The sequence below is a fragment of the Schistocerca americana genome, chromosome 3 (assembly GCF_021461395.2).
Source record: "Schistocerca americana isolate TAMUIC-IGC-003095 chromosome 3, iqSchAmer2.1, whole genome shotgun sequence".
Taxonomy (NCBI): Eukaryota; Metazoa; Arthropoda; class Insecta; order Orthoptera; family Acrididae; genus Schistocerca; species Schistocerca americana.
In genome coordinates, this window is record NC_060121.1 from 752951843 (window position 1) to 752974617 (window position 22775).

At 42.2% G+C, this 22775-nt stretch overlaps 1 protein-coding gene across 2 annotated transcripts in view; it reads right to left on the minus strand.

Annotated features, from left to right (window-relative positions):
- LOC124605248 (transcriptional regulator ovo-like) overlaps window positions 1-22775 on the minus strand; it is a 126173-nt gene that overhangs the window by 7688 nt on the left and 95710 nt on the right. For both annotated transcript variants that reach the window (XM_047136805.1, XM_047136804.1), the window contains exons 2-4: window positions 2772-3008; window positions 2201-2553; window positions 398-767 (exon numbers count right to left, since the gene is read on the minus strand). In XM_047136805.1, coding sequence (XP_046992761.1) covers window positions 398-767; window positions 2201-2553; window positions 2772-3008 — 960 coding nt within the window. The remainder of the gene's footprint in view (window positions 1-397; window positions 768-2200; window positions 2554-2771; window positions 3009-22775) is intronic.

The window sequence follows — 22775 nt, forward strand, 5'->3', positions numbered from 1 at the left end:
CACAGCAATATTATGAACTTTCCTCCTTCTCTGAAGAGTTATTGGATTGTTTACTTAATCTAACAATAACTCTTCAGAGGAGGAGGAAAGTTCATTCTAAAGATTTCACTTGCAGTAAGAGGCATGTAATGTAAATAACTTTTAAAAAAGAAACACTGCAGACTTCACTCTTCTAACAGTGAAAATTTATGAGGGTTCTGAAAGTTATTTCAATTTCAATCAAACAAATATCCATAGAAACTCATATTATCTACATAGAAAATGTTAGATTAAAAGAAATTATGTTTACAGGAATACAAAATTGAAAGAATTTAGCCACTGAGAACCAGCTTTATATCCTAGCCAACAATAATAGAAATGTCTCAAACTATTCAATTATAGCTCAGATTTCAGTTACCTGTAGGAGGACTATTGGGTCCATACATATTGGAACCACCACGGTGTCCACCACCACCACCTCCCGGGTTCATCGAGCCACCGCCTCCTCCGCCACCACCCAAAACGCCGCCACCGCCACCTCCGAGGCCGCCACCACCCGAGTAGCCACCGAGACTGCCTCCTGAGGACCCACTTCCAGATGAACTTCCGCTGCCTCCACTGCTGCCACCACCACCACTACCACGGCTACTGCTATGGCCGTGGCCAGCAGCCGCTGTGCGTGGAGTTCCTGCACCGTGGCGAGCCAGGAGGTGCTGAATGGGAAGAGGTGGTAACCTGCTTCCTACTTTGAACAACTGGAAACGTGGTCGAGCCCTCCTGTCATCGATCTGTGGAAAGTGCACTCTTGTCACTATGTTGTCTGTGTATTATGGTAACTTCAATTTTAATGTACTGTACTTTGTATATCTGATCTAGGAATGTATTTGCACAGAAATGTGCAATAACAGTTACCATGTTTAACAATTCTTGCAATATTTTTATCTATAGCCACTGCAGGAATCAAATCTGCTATTTCACACTTCACCTTTAAGCAGCACTTTTGAAGTGCAGAGTTTCCCCAGTTTTTTTGGCTTTGCTTGATCTAACAAAACAATGCAGCACTATAGATTTTGATGTGAAAATATAATTCCCATTTGCCAGGAAACTACATTTTACTCCATTACCAAAATATAATGTCATGTAGCTATCTGAATTTTTACATTATATGTCATTCCATACTAGCTACAATGCTATAAGAAAAATATTTGTCGATTTGATAACAGTAGTCTAATTATTCAAATTACTTCTCATGTGTGAAACAGCTTATTAGCTAAATGTGGCATTTTTCTAGGAAGTAGGGATATAGCAGATGCAGTTCTTTATGTTTGGTGCAGTGCACGTAAGTAGCCAGCTTTAAATTGTTATTTATAGACTCTACATTCCCCGCTCAGCTTTCTCTCCATCAAAGAAATGTTTTAGGATTTCAGTTGCATCAAGCTTCAAATATCCACGAGCTTTTGGGAGATTTGTTTGAAGCCAATTTATGTGGTACGGTCATCACAACTGTTGTCACTATCCTTCTATAAACACAATGACAGTTATGGAGACAAGGTCACAGTGACTAAAAAAATTTGACTAAGTGCAGAAAGCTCTTCAGTATGCAGTTCAGGCACTAAGAACTATAAGGGCTCAAGGCAGAGAAATTAGGTTCTTAGAAAAATAGATTTTTGTGAAAATGAAATTTATAAACATCTCACACTTCCTACAAAAACATGTACCCACTTTAGGTTATGAAATACTAATATTTAAGTATATGTTTATTATTAATATTAAATCACATTTCCATGTTTATGCTAGGACAACAATGTATTTTGACAGCTGTAAAATTTGTAGTTAATGTGAAACTAGAATCACATCATAAAAAACAGATACTATATTCATCACACATGTAAATTACAATCCGTTTCCAACACCTCATTCTTCATTAGCACCCCTGTGGGCTAGCGGTTCAGATAAAACAGCCGATACAACTCTGACTACAAAGTATTACTACTAACATGCAGCAGACACAAAGTTTTCAACCATAGGTAACAGCTGAGCAGTGCAGAGTAATAAAATTATGGAACTGAGGAATAACAGAAAACATAAGAAGAGACTATTTTATTTGTAATTTGACGAGACTCCAAGGCCCTTCGACTAAATTGTCCCAAGTCTGAATTTCTGATGAAAATAAAAAGATGACCTGAGAGATGGAAAATTTTATCACATATGCTCAACTGACCTGGGAGGTATCCTGATCTGTGTCAGACCCATCTCTCTTCTTGGGCACGTGGTAGTCTATTGGTGCGTCCTGCTCAGGGCCTAACTCAGGAGCATTACTGGGAGCAGATGTGGGCGCACGCTGAATGACCGATACGCGCTCGGCGGCAGCCGGTGGTGGCGTCGGGGTGATACCGGCATCTGGTACTGCACCTGCACTAGGAGTGCCAGCACCTGGAGGTGGCGGTGGCGGTGATGACACCGAGTCCTCCGACGGTGGAGCAGAAGGTGGTGGAGGTGGTGGCGGAGCTGTTGCAACACCAGCATATTCCTTGCGTTCGGCACGTGTCAGTACGTGGGCGCGCTGGGTTCCACCTGTTAATAAGAAACAATTTAACCAAATGCTCGAAATTTCATGTTTTATTAGTATTGAAATGAAGGTGCACATGTCACTGCAGTGTTGATGGCCAGGTTTTAAAAAGCTACAGTATAAAAAAAGCACCAACATTTAAATGTGACTATAAAGTAAAGAGTATTTATTTGCAATTTTAGGCAACTTTAGCCCCATCCCCCCAATTAAACTAAGAACTTACCGTTAGCAGGGGTAGTGGATGCCTGCTGCAGGTCTGCACCCAGTAGGGACGAGTAGAAGCGGTGTGGTTTGTGGTCACTAGCAGCGTTAGGTTTGGTCGCAGGAGTAGGCGGCCTGGCATCACCGTCACCGGAGCTCACACCTGTGCTGACGCTGACACCCGGTGTCACAGCCTGAGAACCCTCTGGGCCCGGGGAAGAGGACGACTTGCCGTCGCCATCTGCATCGCATTTCCCGTCTGCACAGATACAGAGATCCCTGCATTATGTGTGTGTCCCACAGAGCACATACAAAGGCTGCAAAATGCTTGCTGACAACAGTGCCAGGTAACATGAACCACTGCCATAAACACGAATGACGACGGATTGTTACATCTGATAGGAAGAAGATCGACACGAAAGTGATGGATGATGTCAGCACGAATCTTACACAGCACAGTGACAACGAAAACAAAGGCGGAAATTGTAGGAAAAACGTGTAACTGTAGAGTAGTTATTGCAAAACTCTCTTGTGAACTAGATGAATGAAAAGTTCTACTTTTACTGCTTTGCAGGTATCGACCTTGAGAAAGCAGAAGGTCGTTGCGGGCAGAGTGAGAGTGAACACAGAAGAGCACACGCCGTTAGCTGTGGGGTGGGGGCTGAAGTCTGGCAGCGTCGCAGCTCACCTGTGAAGATGGGAAGACCCGGCCCGGCTGGACTCTGCTACCGGTAAAAAAGTGCTCGCCATCCGGGATGCTGGACGCAGTCGCACCTGCCCTGCACCCTTCTTGCCCCTAAAAGGCGGTCGCGACTGCCACCGCTTAGACATCTGGGAGCGCCTGCTCTTCAGCGAAACGTTCCGTCGCTGTGCTACCATTTCTGAGGAACCATGTGGCATGTGGCTTTTAAGAATTTTAACCGCTCTGTGGCAAGTAACGTGGAACGCTCGTCACTACCAACGTTGATTTGGAAACACGACGGCTGCGCCTCGATGGCGCCATTTACACAAAACTGTAATTCGAAAACTAATTCTTTCGCGATGGTACTGTTGTATAAAACTTTCTGAAGCTTCTTACCGCGTCAATTCGGGATAAAACTTCGAGCTTTCAACGATTACCTTCTTCGTTTTCGTCAGGAGCAAATGACTGACTGAACTAATGCTGTGGTGACTATCCAGCCCATAGACAGATTCTGATTGGTCTGTAATGACGTAACGCTATCGCAGATGGTGGCGCCACTGCTCCCGCAGTAAATAAACACTGCGACGAATATCTATATCTTCTTTTACATCGAGAGCTCGGTCTATGCACCGCAAAGATTATATTCGCTGCCACGGTTGAAGATGATCTCTCATATTCTAATTTCTACAGCGTCTCATTACATACTACCAGTATGTAGAAGCATGGACTAAACTTCTTTTTCGACGAACCGTATTTTGTGTTCATAAGGCTGTGCTCAGCAAGTGCCGTTTCTTCAGTTCTCTATTTTTAAATATTCTGTTGATGTTCTGCGCGGATGGACCGACCGATATAATTGCTTCCGCACTCACAAGGCGTGTTATAAATCCCAAGGATCCCAAGACCGAGGCTATCCTTAACTGGGTGTAGCATCATCTTTATCTTCTTAAGAGGTCGGGAAACATATCTTACACCTCGTCTTCCCAGGGCTCTGTCTATTTTGCTGGATATAGCGCCACATTAAGGAAGGAATACAACCGTCCGCTCATCCTGTGAATTGTCAACATGTTCACGTTTCCTTTTCTTTTGTACCGCAAGCTGACGCACACTGATTTATGTCTTAGCGCTCAGAGTTCTTATCATCCAATCCAAAAAGGAGCAGTCTTCAATACATTGGTACACAGAACAAAAACTGTTACTGACGAGGACCACGAAATTAATCATCTGAAGTAGGTGTTTCGAATGAACGGCTATGGTGCACGTGATACGAAGTCAGTGTTCCCCAAGAAAGTGCTCGCTCGCTCTCTCTCTCTCTCTCTCTCTCTCTCTCTCTCTCTCTCTCTCAACCTTTCAACGTTTACTGGATCTTATCAGGTATTATGTTTCATCTGACAATGCTTTGCCACGCTGACGAGGAGAACACGGCAAGGGCCTTAACCCGATTTCCCAGAAACTTCACTCAGTGGAGGAGGGGTAAAAATAAGCAAACACGTGTCTCCGCTTATCCGTTCATACTCGGCCGTTCCTGAAAAAACGATGGACAAAGTTTTCGAGGTAGTGTTCATGCTTTTTACCACACGATATCCTCAGACGAAAAGGTGGCACATCAGCGTCGCGACTTCTTAATTTTGCACCCCGTGTTCGACCCCCGATAACTACTTTCGTTTTTAAAATAACCTTAGAAATCACAGCTAAAACTATTACATAATTTGAACGACAATCAACTTAAAATCAGGTGGTAAAATAGTCTATATTAAAACTGAGGAAGTCTAAATTCACAATAGTTGTTTATTGAATAATCAGCTATTGCTGATTTGGACTTTCACTCAGTTATGATGTAGACTATTTTACCACCTCCGATTTTAAATTTAGGTTCCCTCACGTAATGCACTTTTCTTTTTGTTTTTCATTTATATACCCACGCCTGTAGGAGAGGACTACACGAATGTTTTCCTGTGTATATTGATGTAACTTTGTCCTTATTCGTCCCACTGTACGTCAGGTGAATGTTTTCAGCCATCTCCTTTAGCGTATCCTGCTTCATAATCTGTAGCCGGCCGAGGTGGCCGTGCGGTTAAAGGCGCTGCAGTCTGGAACCGCAAGACCGCTACGGTCGCAGGTTCGAATCCTACCTCGGGCATGGATGTTTGTGATGTCCTTAGGTTAGTTAGGTTTAACTAGTTCTAAGTTCTAGGGGACTAATGACCTCAGCAGTTGAGTCCCATAGTGCTCAGAGCCATTTGAACCATTTTCATAATCTGTTTCAAGCCCCTGTTTTCGGAAAAGTGACCATTATGCATGGTTCGCCGCGAAATTGTCAACGCGCGAATTCTTCACCACTGTCAGTGATGTTTCTTTCCGGAGTGATCTTCATACGAAGAAATGTCACTGTGGCAAAACTGTCTTGGCGTGATGCTCGTGATGATCGGAATATCTGTGTTTTGAATGTTTCTACGATCGGTATCATCCAAGGCAATGCATCAAATCTACATCATCTACATGTACATGGATACTCTGCAAACCACATTTAAGTGCCTGGCAGAGGGTTCATCGAACCACCTTTACAATTTTCTATTATTCCAATCTCGTATAGCGCGCGGAAAGAATGGACGCTTATATCTTTCCCTACGAGCTCTGATTTCTCTTATTTTATTGTGGTGGTCGTTCCTACCTATGTAGGTCAGTGTCAGCAAAATATTTTCGCATTCTGAGGAGAAAGTTGGTGATTGGAATTTCGTGAGAAGATTCCGTCGCAACGAAAAGCGCCTTTCTTTTAATGATTTCCAGCCCAATTCCTGTATCATTTCAGTGATTCTCTCTCTCCCATATTTCACGATAATACAAAACGTGCTGCCTTTCTCTGAACTTTTTCGATGTACTCCGTCAGTCCTATCCGGTAAGGATCCCACACCGCGCAGCAGTATTCTAAAAGAGGACGGACAAGCGTAGTGTAGGCAGTCTCCTTAGTAGGTCTGTTCTTTCTGGAGAATAAACATATGAGTAAAATGTAAGGAGTAATATAAGAACTGATACGAGGATGAATTAAAATGAGAATTTAAGACGACTGTAACCCCCTCAACATTCCATTAAATACATACGTTATACAATAAATGTCTAACACTTATTGTGAATCCAGTCGTAATGTTACAATTAATATCGCCCAATTTGATATGAAACATTCTTGTAGTAACCTACGGACATGGAAGACAAATGAAAACAGAAATAAAATAAATAAGAACAATTGGCTTTCGAAAACGGGGTGCAATATTAAGAAGCGACGATGCTACCCATTGAGCCATCATTTCGTCTGACGATATTGCACGGTAAACACAGAGTACCTCGAAACCTTTGACCATCGCATTTTCAGAAATAGACGAGACACGTGTTCACTTACTTTGATTCCTCTTCCACTGAGGAAAGTCCATGGGAAATTGTGTGGTTTAGATCAATACTAGCTCCATGGATCATGAATACGATATTTCGTAATGATGTGGAACGAGTCAAATTTTCCAATACATGACATAATTAAGTTAATTTAACAACATAATTAAGTTAATATAACAACTTTTTTTATAATTTTTGTTTGGTTATTTTTTCTTTTTTCTTAATTTATATCTAAAAATTCCTCTATGGAGTAGAAGGAGTTGTCATTCAGAAATTCTTTTAAAATCTTCTTAAATACTTGTTGGTTATCTGTCAGACTTTTGATACTATTGGGTAAGTGACCAAAGACTTTAGTGGCAGTGTAATTCACCCCTTTCTGTGCCAAAGTTAGATTTAATCTTGAATAGTGAAGATCATCATTTCTCCTAGTATTGTAGTTATGCACACTGCTATTACTTTTGAATTGGGTTTGGTTGTTAATAACAAATTTCATAAGAGTGTATATATACTGAGAAGCTACTGTGAATATCCCTAGATCCTTAAATAAATGTCTGCAGGATGATCTTGGGTGGACTCCAGCTATTATTCTGACTACACGCTTTTGTGCAATAAATACTTTATTCGTCAGTGATGAATTACCCCAAAGTACGATGCCATATGCAAGCAATGAGTGAAAATAGGCGTAGTAAGCTAATTTACTAAGATGTTTATCACCAAAATTTGCAATGACCCTTATTGCATAAGTAGCTGAACTCAAACGTTTCAGCAGATCATGAATGTGTTTCTTCCAATTTAATCTCTCATCAATGGACACACCTAAAAATTTGGAATATTCTATCTTAGCTACATGCTTCTGATTAAGGTCTATATTTATTAATGGCGTCATACCATTTACTGTATGGAACTGTATGTAGTGTGTCTTATCAAAATTTAGTGAGAGTCCGTTTACAAGGAACCACTTAGTAATTTTCTGAAAGACATTATTGACAATTTTATCAGTTAATTCTTGTTTGTCAAGTGTGATTACTATACTTTTATCATCAGCAAAGAGAACTAACTTTGCCTGTTCATGAATATAGAATGGCAAGTCATTAATATATATTAAGAACAACAAAGGACCCAAGACCGACCCTTGTGGAACCCCATTCTTGATAGTTTCCCAAGTTTGAGGAATGTGCTGATCTTTGCATATTATGAGAACTGCTTATTTCAACTTTCTGCACTCTTCCAGTTAGGTACGAATTAAATCATTTGTGCACTGTCCCACTCATGCCACAATACTTGAGCTTGTCTGGCAAAATTTCATGATTTACACAATCAAAAGCCTTTGAGAGATCGCAAAACTCCCAATGGGTGGTGTTCGGTTATTCATCATTCAAAATTTGATTGGTGAAAGCATATATGGCATTTTCTGTTGAAAAACCTTTCTGGAAACCAAACTGACATTTTGTTAGTACTTCATTTTTACAGATATGTGAAGCTACTCTTGAATACATTACTTTATCAAAAATTTTGGATAAAGCTGTTAGAAAGGAGATTGGACGGTAATTGTTGACATCAGATCCATCCCCTTTTTTATGTGACGGCCCTTGCTGTGTTCTCTTAAGTAGCTCGGATGCCAACTCCGGCGAAGCCCACGAGCTCATTTAATGCAGATGTTTGGTGTGCTGTGAACGCGTAAGAGCGGGCAGAAGGACAGTAGTGTATATTGGGGCGCGGTCGAGCACCTGCCGAGGGCTGGGCGGAGGGCCTTCGGAAGCCACCAAATGGAGCGGGGGCGGCGGCATCCGGCGCTTCTGTAAATGGCCGCCGCAGCGCGACCAGCGCCCGGCAAGGCGACGTGACGTCCGCGGACCGCTACGCCGCTTCCGTCGCCTGCGTCTGCGCACGAGGTACCAACAACGGCTGGCAGGAGGCTACACAGAATTTACTCAGACTCCGGCAAACTTTCAAAGGTTGTTCAGGGTCTTTGTACTCTGCTAGAGGAGACCCGTGGTCTATCTTCGCACTCCACAGGCCGCCTTACGACATTGGAATGAGGTGCTCCTGGTACAACGATTTTACAGCCCCACTTTCCTAATCAATTTGTACGTAGTGAGTGGCAAGAACGACTGCCGATAACTCTCCGTATGAGCTCTGATTTCTGATTTTCTCGTCTGTCAAGCCACGAAAAACATGGTGGAGAAAACAGTAAGTTGCTTGACTTCTTGGAACGTACGGACTCTGAATTTAGGCAGCAAACCTCTTTGGGATGCACAAGGATTATCTTTTAGAGTCTTTCACAGGAGATTTTTTAGCATTTTCGTAACGCTCTCGCCATTCTTAAATCATCATGTGACAAAACGCGCCGCTCTTCGTCGGATATTCTGTATTTCTTCTACGAATCCAAACCGGTAAGGGCCACACTGGTAAACAACATTCACGAACTGGTCCAACATTTATTTGGCGAATGAATACCATCCTTAAGATTCTTCCAATGAATATCTGCCTGGCATTTGCTTTACCTACGACGACTTAAACCGTTTCACTTTAGGTCTTTCTGGATGGTTGCTCCTAAGTATATTAAGGTTGTTTCCGTTTTCAATAATGTACGAGGCGTGATCAGAAATTAACGGAAATTTTTAATTTCTAGGTCATTAAACATGCGATTCTCAAATTTTTTATCTCGTTCGTACAAATGTTCCTCGTGTGTGTTTGCATTTTCAGCAGTTTTGAATATTTAGTTTCTTTTTGACAGTCGAAAAGGTCGTACGTGTTTGAGTGCTCGGAAAACTACCTTCGGAAAAGATGGATCAAAGAATTGGCATTAAATTTCGCTTGAAAGAAGAAGTGCAGCAGCGCATTCGAAATGTTGACCGGCGATTTTGGCGAATCTACTATCAGTAACACAGGAGTTTACGAGTGGTATAAACGTTTCGTAGAGGGTCGAGAAGCCGGGGAAGCCGCTGGAAACTACGACGACCCTGAATGCCCTAGCAGATCACTGCCGACAAGCGGAAAGGTGAATAAAATTGTTCTGGAAAATCACCAGAGAGGTTGCTGCTGATGTCTGCATATCTTTTTGGCTGATGCCAAGCAATTTTTTCGGATGTTTTGGGCAGAAACGTGTAGCAGCAAAATTTTTTCCAAATTTGTTGAATTTTGACCAAAAACGACGTCGCGCAGGCATCGCTCAGGAATTGCTGAATGAAGTTGACAATCGTTCAAAACTTCTCAAGAAGGTTATAGGAGCTGATGAAATATGGTTATATAGGGTATGACTTGGAAATCAAGGTCCCATCGTCCCGATGGAAGTTGCCTGACAACGCAAGATAGAAGAAACTTGTAATTTCGATTACAACTGATGGTTCTTCTTACTGATTTCTTCAATTACAATGAGACAGTGTACCAAGAGTTGCTGCCTTACGGTCGTACGGCCAGTAAGGAATACTACTTGGGAATCTAGCGCTTTTGAGTAAGTAATGCCAAGGAAACCACCAGAATAGTGACAAAACCACTCGTTGAAATTGAATCACATTCGTTCCCGCTAACACCTAAAATCTTTGTGATTTTTTGGCAAAAACAAAACCGTTAAGTTTCCCTACCCATCGTTTCCCTGGTTATGGCCCTCTGCTACTTATTTCTGTTCCCGAGGCTGAGGAGAACGATGAAAGGACGTCGTTTTGCTACCTCTGATATGCTAAAAACGGAATCGCTGAAGGAGCTGACCACCAGAACGAAAAGCGACTGCCAGGAAAAAGCTCTGGCACAGGTGTTTCGTATGTGAGGGGAATTACTTTGAAGGGACAAAGTTGTTTATGAATAAATATTCTTAAAAAACCAAGAATTCCCGTCGCTTTTGGATCACACCTTTTATATCGCCTCAGCGTAATCGAACAGTGGTATCTTCACGAACGTATACGCAGCACGTTACGTTTATTTACTTGGAGGGTCAATTGTCATTCCGTGCATGATTAGTCTATTCTCTGCAAGTCTGCCTGCAACATTTCGCTACAGTCTTCAGGGCTGGAGTGACTCTCCTGTGGAACATGTGGCTCTTGCTGGGACAAGCGACTTTTCACAGGAAGGCACAAAGAATTTCTTTCGTGTCTACCATATAGCAAAGCGGGCTGTAGTCTGCAAAACGTGTTGCTTGACAGCTTGAAAAACTGCGACCAGTCACTTTACGGTGACTGACGTGAAAGCAAGAAACTACTTGAGGTGTCTTGCGCTCCGAAGAAATGTCAACACATTCCATGTCACGAATGTTACTCTGCGCAAGTGTCACGAACTCCGTTCTTCTGGTGTTGCGCGCTTCCCGTATACAACAGCGTCTGCAATCATTCAGCTTCTAAAAATATCATCTAGATCATTAATATATAGTGTAACGTTCCTGTAACACTCCTTTTGGTTACCCCGGAAATTATCTTGACATCCGCTTATTTAGTCACGTTAAGAACTACTTGTCGATTACTATCTGCACGGAAATTCTGCACACAGTCGCAAAACAGGTGCGATACTCGCCAAGCTCGCATGTGTTCACTAGACAGCGCGTATCTGTATCGAATGCGTACCGAAACAAGTTACACGGCATCAACCAAGTCGCCAAGTCTACAGCGTTCCGTGTATCCTTACAACTGAACTCTCCGTGTATCTTACAAGTAAACCTACCCAAAGAATACAATTCGATTTTAATCGGCTTTGAATATGCTTTAGTATAGAGCAAAATAGTTTTTATATGTGCCCATACGGCCATTAAGCGGGGTGATACTCTAAGAAATTTCACTTGAAAAAGAAAAAATCTCTCACCGTTGAACCAGTAATAGACATGAAATGAGATATCAAATGAAAGTTCTATCGTTGTTAATGTGCGCTGCAACGGTGCATCCAGATTTGTCAAAAGTCTTTTTCGAAATCCTCTATTCTTGGTGCTCAAAATCGAGGTACGTTCAGATTTTTGTGACCCAAACAGTTCTGCGTTTCCTCGGTACAGATTTACAGTAATACTACAACAATAATTAAAACAATTTCAAATATAAAATAATTAACTCTGAAAATGTTACAACTTGAAAAAATACGGAGAATGTAAAAAATACAACACAAGATAAAAAGATAAATAAAATTAAAAGGAATAAATTTACATGCAGAATATGCATTTATAGTGTATTTAACTTGGAAAGCATTACTGAACAACCCAACACGACAACTGGCGTTGGAAGGACATATCAGGTGCGTGCACAGCGACAGAAAGGTATTTGTACCCGATTTCTGACATGCGTCTGTGGAGTACCACTTCACTATATATGTGTATGAATTTGGTGTTAACGATGCTACACGTTTTGCTATTTGTCAAATGGGGAAATGAGAAACAAGGTAGAGTGCGCAAGAATTTCGGCAAATCTGGGTGCACTGTTGTATCGTACATTTAAAACAATAGAACTTTTATCTGAATTATTTTTATGTCTGCTACCGTTGCAGCGTGATTCATTCAGAAATATTAAACTAATTTTTTTCAAGGGGGGGGGGGGGGGGGGGGGGAGAGGAGCTTTTGCTCTACACAACAACACATTCAAACCCCATCAACATGTAAGTGCAGTCCTATCCTTTGCATATGTTTACTCGTTAGATACACAGACAGTCAAGTTCCGCGAGATTAAGTGCCCGAGACGACCTCTGAAACGCCAGTCTGTTGGCAGGCAGCTTCCCGCTGCCAAACAAGGACCCAGTGGCGGTCGTTCCCAGGTGTCCCCGAGCGTCCTCCGCCGCTTGTGTCCTTGGCACAGTTGAGCAGCCCAGACCTACGCTCCCAGTCAGACACGGGTTTCTGGTTCACCAAATGTCACCGCCCATCTGAGGGAACTATTTAGTCAGTCTAAGTTTTCAGGTTTTAACAACCTCTTTAACCACGGTTTATTCGGCTGATGGAAAATAGTTCTGTTACGTAGCCTGGTACATTAACACCTGAATTTAAACTGGGAATTTATTACGGAAGGTATCTCGGGCGCCACATGAATTGACCAACCACTTAATTACCCTGAACATTAGCTTAAAAATTAGTGAATAGGCCACAATTCAGGAGTGATTAATGGGATCTTAATGTACCTTTATAGTTCTTGATTAATTCTTGGGACTATCAGCTTGGGAAATTCTCTTAAATACACTAATAATTATACGCGTGTGAGCTGGCTTGGAAGAGCCTCGATAGGAAATTGGATGAAGAGTGGGTGAGTTGTTGAACATCAGGAATGCCTTTTACTATACATTTCAGGATTAATTCTTTAAAAGGAAAGCTCATGAACGAACGTATATCTGAAGGTTAACCTACAATGGAGTGTTGCTTTGCTGTAAAACGGATTGAACTGCCTACATGGATAACACGATCGTTTGAAATCTGAAATGCTGTGGGAAAGATGGATAACACATACCGGGTGATCAAAAAATCAGTATAAATTTGAAAACTGAATAAATCACGGAATAATGTAGATAGAGAGGTACGAATTGATACACGTGCTTGGAATGACATGGGGTTTTATTAGAACCAAAAAAAATACAAACGTTCACAAAATGTCCGACAGATGATCCTTTATCTGATCAGAATAGCAATAATTAGCATAACAAAGTAAGACAAAACAAAGATGATGTTCTTTGCAGGAAATGCTCAATATGTCCACCATCACTCCTCAACAATAGCTTTAGTCTAGGAATAATGTTGTGAACAGCACTGTAAAGCATGTCCGGAGTTACGGTGAGGCATTGGCGTCGGATGTTGTCTTTCAGCATCCCTAGAAATGTCGGTCGATCACGATACACTTGCGACTTCAGGTAACGCCAAAGCCAATAATCGCACGGACAGAGGTCTGGGGGGCCAAGCATGACGAAAGTGGCGGCTGAGCACACGATCATCACCAAACGACGGGCGCAAGAGCTCTTTCACGCGTCTAGCAAAATGGAGTGGGTTTTTTTGGTTCTAATAAAACCCCCATGTCATTTCTAGCATGTGCGTCAATTTTTACCCCTCTATCTACATTATTCCGGTACATACATTCAGACTAACCATTAATCGCACATGAATGTTCTTCAATAATTTAATAATGGGAACAAGGCCTAAATTGGGTTTGAGAGGCTCATCCTAAATGTCGTTAGCTTTACCAAAAAAAATATTCCAAAACTTACAAAAAAAAAATTACGTGAGACTGCAATTAAGAACAATGTATAGGACCTACCGTCCTGTGGACAATTCTTCCAAAAGGTAGGAGCCACCTAAAAATCTCGAGTAACCACGTGGCTACCACCACAAAGAAAAATCGGTAAAATATTTTTTAAAAATCACGACAAGAAAGATCACGAAATTAAACAGAGTACGAGAATTTATTGGAGCAAGCAAACTGCTTCACTTGCAAGCAATAGAATACTGAAGCACAATCTCACAAACAAAGCACGTGGTGAAGGCTACCAACCCTGAACAAAGAAAACACTCAAATCAGCACAAAAAACAATGGAGTTTATTAATATTACTACTGAATGTTAAAACCATGAACATTGATCCTAGTCAGTTGCATGATTTATTCAGAAATCATGTCATACTCAGAGCCACGTGACATGTTCCACAATCCCAAATTTAAAGAGCACAAAAGAAACACTATTAATACGAAAAATCACGTAATTATTCTCAATTCCTGCCTACGCAACTACTGTGAAATGAATTGAGGACTCAGTTAACCTGCAACTTGCACATTCACAAAACTACAGCACTATGGATTAAGCTACTACGTGTTCCCTCATCCACGACTCCCAGCGCAGTGAGACAGTTCGCTACTTCACCCACGCTGGCTGGCTACTGCGGACCGCAACCCGACGCACAAACAATACGCCCTATCTACCTGTGCCAACTTAACAAAAGCAACGGATCATCGCTCGCCGGTGTATCTCTGACCCGGAAGAATTCGCCTTTGCTGTATACAAAAGTTGGCTAAGCTGTTCCTACATAAGAGAAACTTATCTCTAGTCCAAAGACATATGGGCACTACAGCTTCCAAGCTTATAATAGGAGGGATGCAGCAAGGAAAGCAAAGGGCTACAGCGCAGATGCATGATGGTTTTCTGTATCAAATGAAACTCTTAATATGTATATAGATGGTGTGGAAAATGATTTAGCTATGAGATACAATTCACATATGGTAATCTGGTATTGAAATAACGCTATAGCTGCGTGGCTGCCAGACATAGCAACCAGCTGATCGTCTCAGTTTTAATTTATAGGAGCACCGACACGTAAGTGGTGGTGATCAGAAATGTGAAAGTGGATATAAACCTTGAAATTCAATGACGTAAATTTTACAGTAACGCTTCGGCGTCTGGTTACGTATCTGAACATTCATATACCATCATTTTTTACGTTTAACGTTTTGTTGCGCGGGCTCAAATATTGTTTTTTAGCAAGTGACTACAAAATACTTGCTATGATACTGGCATAGTTAACACTAGTATTCCTTCGTGTGAAATAAAAGCCCTCGGCACACTATGCTCTCAGTGAGCGAGGCAGGGATCCTCTGGGACTTCCGACGTAAATTTGTAAGTAATGTGTGACGCATTGATATACAGAAAGACGAATCAGTAACTATTTCTTCATATATTCAACCCTCTCTCTCGTATTGCTATCACATTCCCAAACACAAGTACGCTGAAGACAAAATATTAAAACGTTGTCTCGGTGTAAATGGCATGCTACTGTAGACAAAGCAACGAAATGACTGAGCAGATTGTCTCTCACAGATACGGAACAAAAACTGACAATCTTTTATACGTGGCAGCACTTCGGAAGTGTAGCTTTATTGGCAGGTAAATTGATACCGAAAATGTAAACTGTTTAAATTACAGCAATTGATAAAAATGCAGGAATCAAATAATTAAATAAGTTACTTGCGTGTCTGAGGGCAATTCTAACAATCATTAAGTGATCACGTCAAAATTTCATTTTCCACACTTACCGATATAGTACAAAATTTTGCTACTAATTCTGAAATTTGTTTGTGAGTAGAGACCCTCAGCCTCTATAAATGGAACTGATCTTTTTAAAATATCTGGTTTCGTGTAATTGTGTGTTATGGTTCCATCTGAAAGTCACGGAAACAACAGTGTTATATAAAAGTCAGTTGTATATATTATAAGGTATTTCATTAAGTTAACAGTGATAAGCTGTTTAAACAGCGATCGATCTGCCGTACGATACTTATTCCTTCAGACAATGTAAATACTTTAATCGAAAGAAAACAAGACATAATGCTAAAACAATTTTTTCATGCCTCTTCTTTCTAAATAGCTGGTGCGTTTCACTAAATTGCAGATTATTTTGCTCTGTGTCCATGCGACCGCGAGAAACGTCAATTTTAAATATAGCCATTTAGTTGATACATCAGCGGAGACAAAAGGGTGATATCGTTCAGGCTTTGCTATTTTCTTTAGAATTTGTCTTACAGAGGTTTCGTAGCTTTTGTTAAGAGAGTACTATAAAATTCATTGGAGTTGACCTTACAGTCTTACATACGTCCGAAGTACAGGCGATCGCAAGACGTAATGCGTTTTTTAAGGACCTGAGTAAGTGACGAGCGCTGGAAACAGACATTCGTCACTAGTGAGGTGCGTGGAGGACTAACAACAGGGAGGTATCCCGTCCGGAGGTCGGGGAGCTTTCGACACTTGCTCCGTGGACTGCAGTCAGCAAACATGTGTTTCCGTGGGTGGCGGGCTGGCCCGGCGTTCTCACGACAGCCACTTGTTTGTCGCAACCACAAGGATACAGCTGCTTCACCCTTGCTGGTGCTGTGTCAAACTTCTGAACATCGTAGCCAAAACAGGGGGCCCAGGGCTTGCCAGAGTGCACAACACCAGTTGAAAGACGGCTGCGTGAGGAATCAGTTTGACTTTTACCGATTTCCCAGGGAGTACTATAGAGAATTTGCAGAGCACACTAGACGTTGGAAAACGTGTGGGGGGGGGGGGGGGGGCGAGGAATGGATGGATATATTCTGCGGCCAGTATCACATTTTGCTACTGCCGTAAGAGAACAATGTGTTATTTGACAAATTTTGTCGTTAGATTTTTGAAGTTCGGTTTCAGCAAAAACCGGTACTCGATAACTTGCGAGTTAAATTATTAAGACTTGTCAATTATTTAGAATTTCATTACAGTGGACCCTAGCAAAAATGAACCCTCGTTCGACCAATACTTTGATACTGCTCGTCAGTGAGAGATGCGTAAGAAATGAGACTGATAGAGGAAACAGAGAAAATCCAAAGAGCAGCAGCGCGTTTCGTTACAGGTTCGATATTAGAAAGCGTCACGGAAATGCTCAGCTAACTCAAGTGATAAATGCTGCAAGAGATGTTCCGCATCACTATGTTTTTTACTGTTAGAAGTTCCGCGAGCGTAGGTTCGTAGGAAGAGTAAATCAACATGGTTTCCTCCTGTGTGTGTACTGGAAGAGGAAAAAAGATTGAGTGACAGTGGTGAAGAAACTACCCTCCGCCACAGACTACGGTAGCTGGCGGGGTGTATAGGTAGATTCAGAAAAGGTCGAGGAAGGGTCCATTGACTCCTGTACCCGAATTACGTAATTTGCCCCTCCAGTAGAAGAGTGCATACATGTAATGTATTTGGAGAGACGAGTCTTCTGCGCTTTGGAGAAGACGAAGGCGAGCAAGAGTTTTCATTATCGTCCTACCTCTGTTTCAATCGGCTCACTCTCACATTTGCATTTTTATAAGTTAATGGTTCAAATGGCTCTGAGCACTATGGGACCGTAGCGGTCGCGCGGTTCCAGACTGAAGCGCCTAGAACAGCTCGGCCACAACGGCCGGCTTTTTATAAGCAACTTAGAGCCTAAATGTTCTTGCAATCGGCTTAATAGTCAAGACTCTGGTTCCGTACCAGAACCGGACAAGAAACTCAGACGTATTAATCCAGAACAGAATTGTGGAATGGATAAATGATGAAATGCTCAAAGCTTGGAAACACCTTTAGAATAGAAGTACTTGCAGTTGAAGCTCGTTCTGATGTATTCTCTTTCCTTTAAACAATTTGTCGTTGTCGTCCTGTAAGATTATTATTAAGATAATTTAACATTTAAAAAAATTCGTAATAAAATGTAGTAGTACTATTTAGCTTATTATTGGTCACCGTCTCATCATGGATTACTGACTTTTTTGCGGGAACTGAACACAGAAAACGCGAATGATGCTGTATGATTATAGTAGAGCATACTGGCGTTGGGGAGTTCATGTCAGCCGTTTGTTGGAACCGGGAACTTTCCTACTGGCTAACGTGGCCGGACCTAGCAAAGTGTTGAAATTTCTAACTGTATTAGCTGCGGCACCGAAATATCAAACAAATACACTCTTAGAAAGTAAATTCAACGAAATGCCTGAACGTCTGAGAAAGATGTGCGAATGCCTGTGATAGTGTGGAACTAGCGGCGTTTCTTCGAATGTGCCCTATGCGGAGGAAAAAACTGCCTATTTCCGGAAAAACAAAACCATTGCAACTATTTCGTCACATTTGGCGAGTTTAATGTCCATACCTTAGGAAGATCAGATGTAACAAAAATTTCTCTTTTGCACGGTGATTAAGTGGCAGTCTCTGGGCGCGCCAAAGCTTTGCAGTCCTAGCGCGGCACCCGAATGCTGAACTGGGGCTGGAGAACCTCTGACGAGAGGTAAGGGTGCAGGGTTGATTCTACCTGCTGGCTCTACCCCCACACCGTGGCTTTGAATGGCAGACGCGCGACAGGTCTGCTCCATCTCAGCCTCACTTGTTAGGGAGTGCTCGAGGCCATTGTGGAGTTGCGGCGGGTTTCCCCCGCGGGACTGGGGCAGGGTCTCTCCAGAGAGAGAGAGAGAGAGAGAGAGAGAGAGAGAGAGAGAGAGAGAGAGAGAGAGAACTCCAAGCGGGAAGGCTCCATCCAAGTTCTATCGCTTAAGAAATTGGTCAATAGTTTTCTACTTCTTGTCAAATAGTACCTTTATTCTTACAACCGAGATACTAGAGGAATATGAAAAATCCTTCAAACATTCTTCCGTAGTGTCTTACGTACCAAGTGGAGTGATAAAAAATGTTTAACTACTGTGAAAAGTACATACGGGTAATTGTTAGTGCTACCGATTCAATCATGGCGTAGCTTGATTGCCCAAGGGTGGTTGTTGTCGTCGTCGTCTTCAGTCCTGAGACTGGTTTGATGCAACTCTCCATGCTACTCTATCCTGTGCAAGCTTCTTCATCTCCCAGTACTTACTGCAACCTACATCCTTCTGAATCTGCTTAGTGTATTCATCTCTTGGTCTCCCTCTACGATTTTTACCCTCCACGCTGCCCTCCAATACTAAATTGGTGATCCCTTGATGCCTCAGAACATGTCCTACCAACCGATCCCTTCTTCTAGTCAAGTTGTGCTACAAACTTCTCTTCTTCCCAATCCTATTCAATACCTACTCATTAGTTATGTGAGCTACCCATCTAATCTTCAGCATTCTTCTGTAGCACCACATTTCGAAAGCTTCTATTCTCTGCTTGTCCAAACTAGTTATCGTCTATGTTTCACTTCCATACTCCACACTCCATACAAATACTTTCATAAACAACTTCCTAACAAATCTATACTCAATGTTAACAAATTTCTCCTTTTCAGAAACTCTTTCCTTGCCATTGCCAGTCTACATTTTATATCCTCTCTACTTCGACCCTCATCAGATATTTTGTTCCCCAAATAGCAAAACTCGTTTACTACACTTTATCATGTGCCTCATTTTTTTTGACAATACTGCAGTGTAATCGTACGTACAGAAGCGAAGACTAACGGAATTCATAGGAATGATCGTAGCCCGCAGCTCGTGATCGTGCGGTAGCGTTCTCGCTTCCTACGCCCGGGTTCGATTCCCAGCGGGGTCAGGGATTTTCTCTGCCTCGTAATGACTGGGTGTTGTGTGTTGTCCTTAGGTTAGTTAGGTTTAAGTAGTTCTAAGTTCTAGGGGACTGACGACCACAGATGTTAAGTCCCATAGTGCTCAGAGCCATTTGAACCATTATGAATGATCGTAAGTCTAGCACCTCTCCATGCGCAGTGGATCTGAGCAGGCTGCTGTAAAAGTGTGCGAATATTCCAGATTGTGGTCCACCTTGTGACCTTGAGCAGTGGAGACATTGCGCACGTCACCAGGAACACCAGAGAGGCCTTGAAAATGTGAATTCGTAATCTAGTGATATGCGAGTTCTACATCCTATTGATGCTAGGATTATTTATGCCATTTAATGCGACGGTATTGTCCAGTTCCACACACACACACACACACACACACACACACACACACACACACACACATACTACTCTTTTATTAAGTAGTAGTGTGTGTGTGTGTGTGTGTGTGTGTGTGTGTGTGTGTGTGTGTGTGTGTGTGTAAGCAGTGAGGCATTATCTCCTAAAGGCACTTGAAGCAGTCACATTCATTAAATATATGAACTAAGAGTGCGGAGAGTTTAAAGTGGAACGGCCAAGAAACAATCGCAAGAAAGACAGATGCCAGCCTGCTTCATCGGAAGAATTCATGTGAAGGTTAGTCCACCCACGGAAAATGTAGCTTGCACAACCCTCATTCCATCAGTAGTATAATACTGCTCATTACTTTGGGAGTCGTACCAGAAAGTACTGATATGATGAAAATGTACATGACCTTTCGTGCTTACTAAACATGCGACAAAATTTCTTCTATGTCCAGTAGTGGACGTTACAAGAGGCGTTTGGCATCAGTGTCTTTTGCTGTTAAAGCTGTTCTGGTACTTTTCTAGAAGACACTTAATACGTTGTTTCCTGCTCCCTGTACATAGCGGAAAGACTAAGGAGATAAAACTGTATCGAGCTCACAGAGATGCTTTCTTCCCGCGCACAATTCGCGTGAGGGACAAAGTGGGAGGCGGCAGTGGTACATGAAAGTACCACTCCGCCACACGCCATGAGGCAGATTGTGAAGCTAGGATGAAGATGTAAAGGGCCACTCCTAGCGAAGCTCTGCAGCGGAGGCAGCAACGAGTGGACTTACCACAGCTTCACGCTACTTGCATCGGACTCTGCGCTGAGCAGCGGTCCTCCCGGAAGCAGTGGTCCGCCGTGTTGCCAACAGGGTGGCTTTGGTTTTCGTCGTAAACACCCTTTGTGGGGGGTTCGCTGCCAAATCTGCAAAGCTCCCCCGCAAGGTCGGGGCGGACAGGACGAGCTTCTGACACCGACCACCCGCAAACCACTCCGGCCAGAGCCCACAGGGGGCTCCACTTATGATTGGCACGATGCACTGTTCAATATGCAATTGCGTTTAACGCAGTGTTCAGGCCGACGAATCTCTGACAACACAGTTATTTAACAAACATTATGCTTTCAACTTCGTCGGAAATATGAACCAGCTGATCTAAGAGGTTGTAAAGTGCCTGAGATCACAGTTCAAGCAGTAACTGAAATGTAGGCCTTTATATTTTTCTCACAGCCAAAATTGTCAGATGTGAATATTACCTTTTAAGGTAAAGCTGTCATCAACTCTAAAGTGTGTTCGAACACTAGATTGCTGTACTGTGAATTTTGCATTGGAGGTGGTATGCCCTTTCTGTCTTTGAACTGACTACCTCTGACAGACAGGGAGAAATGGTTCAAATGGCTCTGAGCACTATGGGACTCAACTTCTGAGGTTATTAGTCCCCTAGAACTTAGAACTACTTAAACCTAACTAACCTAAGGACATCACACACATCCATGCCCGAGGCAGGATTCGAATCTGCGACCGTAGCGGTCTCGCTGTTCCAGACTGCAGCGCCTAGAACCGTACGGCCACTTCGGCCGGCCAGACAGGGAGACCTACAGTTTAACGTGTACTTCAAACCATGATGCAACTCGGCATTTTTCACACCACGAAAAATTATCAAGGATGAAATAAATCATAAATGGAAAAAAATTATGACTGACCGGGGATTCTTATTCGACGACCACTGAGTCACGCTACTTACCTTAACTCCGCAAATATATGCGCAATTTACTGCTGACAAGCCAGACAATTAAGCAACGTACATATCGGTCCGAATTTCCAATTTAATTGCTTATCAGTCTTCAAAAGCTAGAAGCAATTTTGAAGAAAGACGAAGTTGAAATATCTGCTTTGTGCGCATCCGACAACAGTAGACTGAGTAACCTTACGCAACTTTGTGTGTGATGAAAGTCTTGGTCACTTGACAAAGAGACGAAAGATTTTTAAGAACGTCAGTCAAATATAGACGTCAGCATTCTGTGAAACCCATTATTCGCAATTTAGAACCCTTTGCCAACTATAAGTAAGCTTAATATGACGTCACCAATCAAAATGGCGCTCGTTACTAGAGTTTTCAAGTTTACCAGAAACTAAGCAACATTTCTACACTACCCGATACGGTATCTTCTTATTGTTATACGGGATACTGCTGGGACGCCAAATATACTAAAACAATAACTCTTGGAACAGTGAAAGGGAGTCTTCATACCAAAGTATGACGACGAACGTTAGAGGAATCTGTCAGTTGATTTATGACACAGTAGACGTCTTCCAAGCTGATGGTAGTGTTTAATGCTGTAAATCGTCTGTTACATTAGTAACGATGTTATGTTTAATATTTCTGGCTTTACAGCCACAATATTCAGTTACAAGAAGCTCTTCTTAGAGCAGTTGAGATACCAGCAGTGGCAAGATGACGTAATGTGGTGCTGGTACCGGTGACAAATGGTTTATTCGGTACGATTACCGTAAGAAAGGTCGCCTTAATTGAGATCCTTCTCCGCGATTGGCTGATGTGTTCCCAAGCAGCGCGCCAAAATGATGAACATAGGGTCATTAATATTAGAAAAAATAAACAATGAATTTATTTGCCTTTCATATAAAAGCATCTCTCAGTAGTAGGCTATCATTCCATTATTTGAGAAGTGTT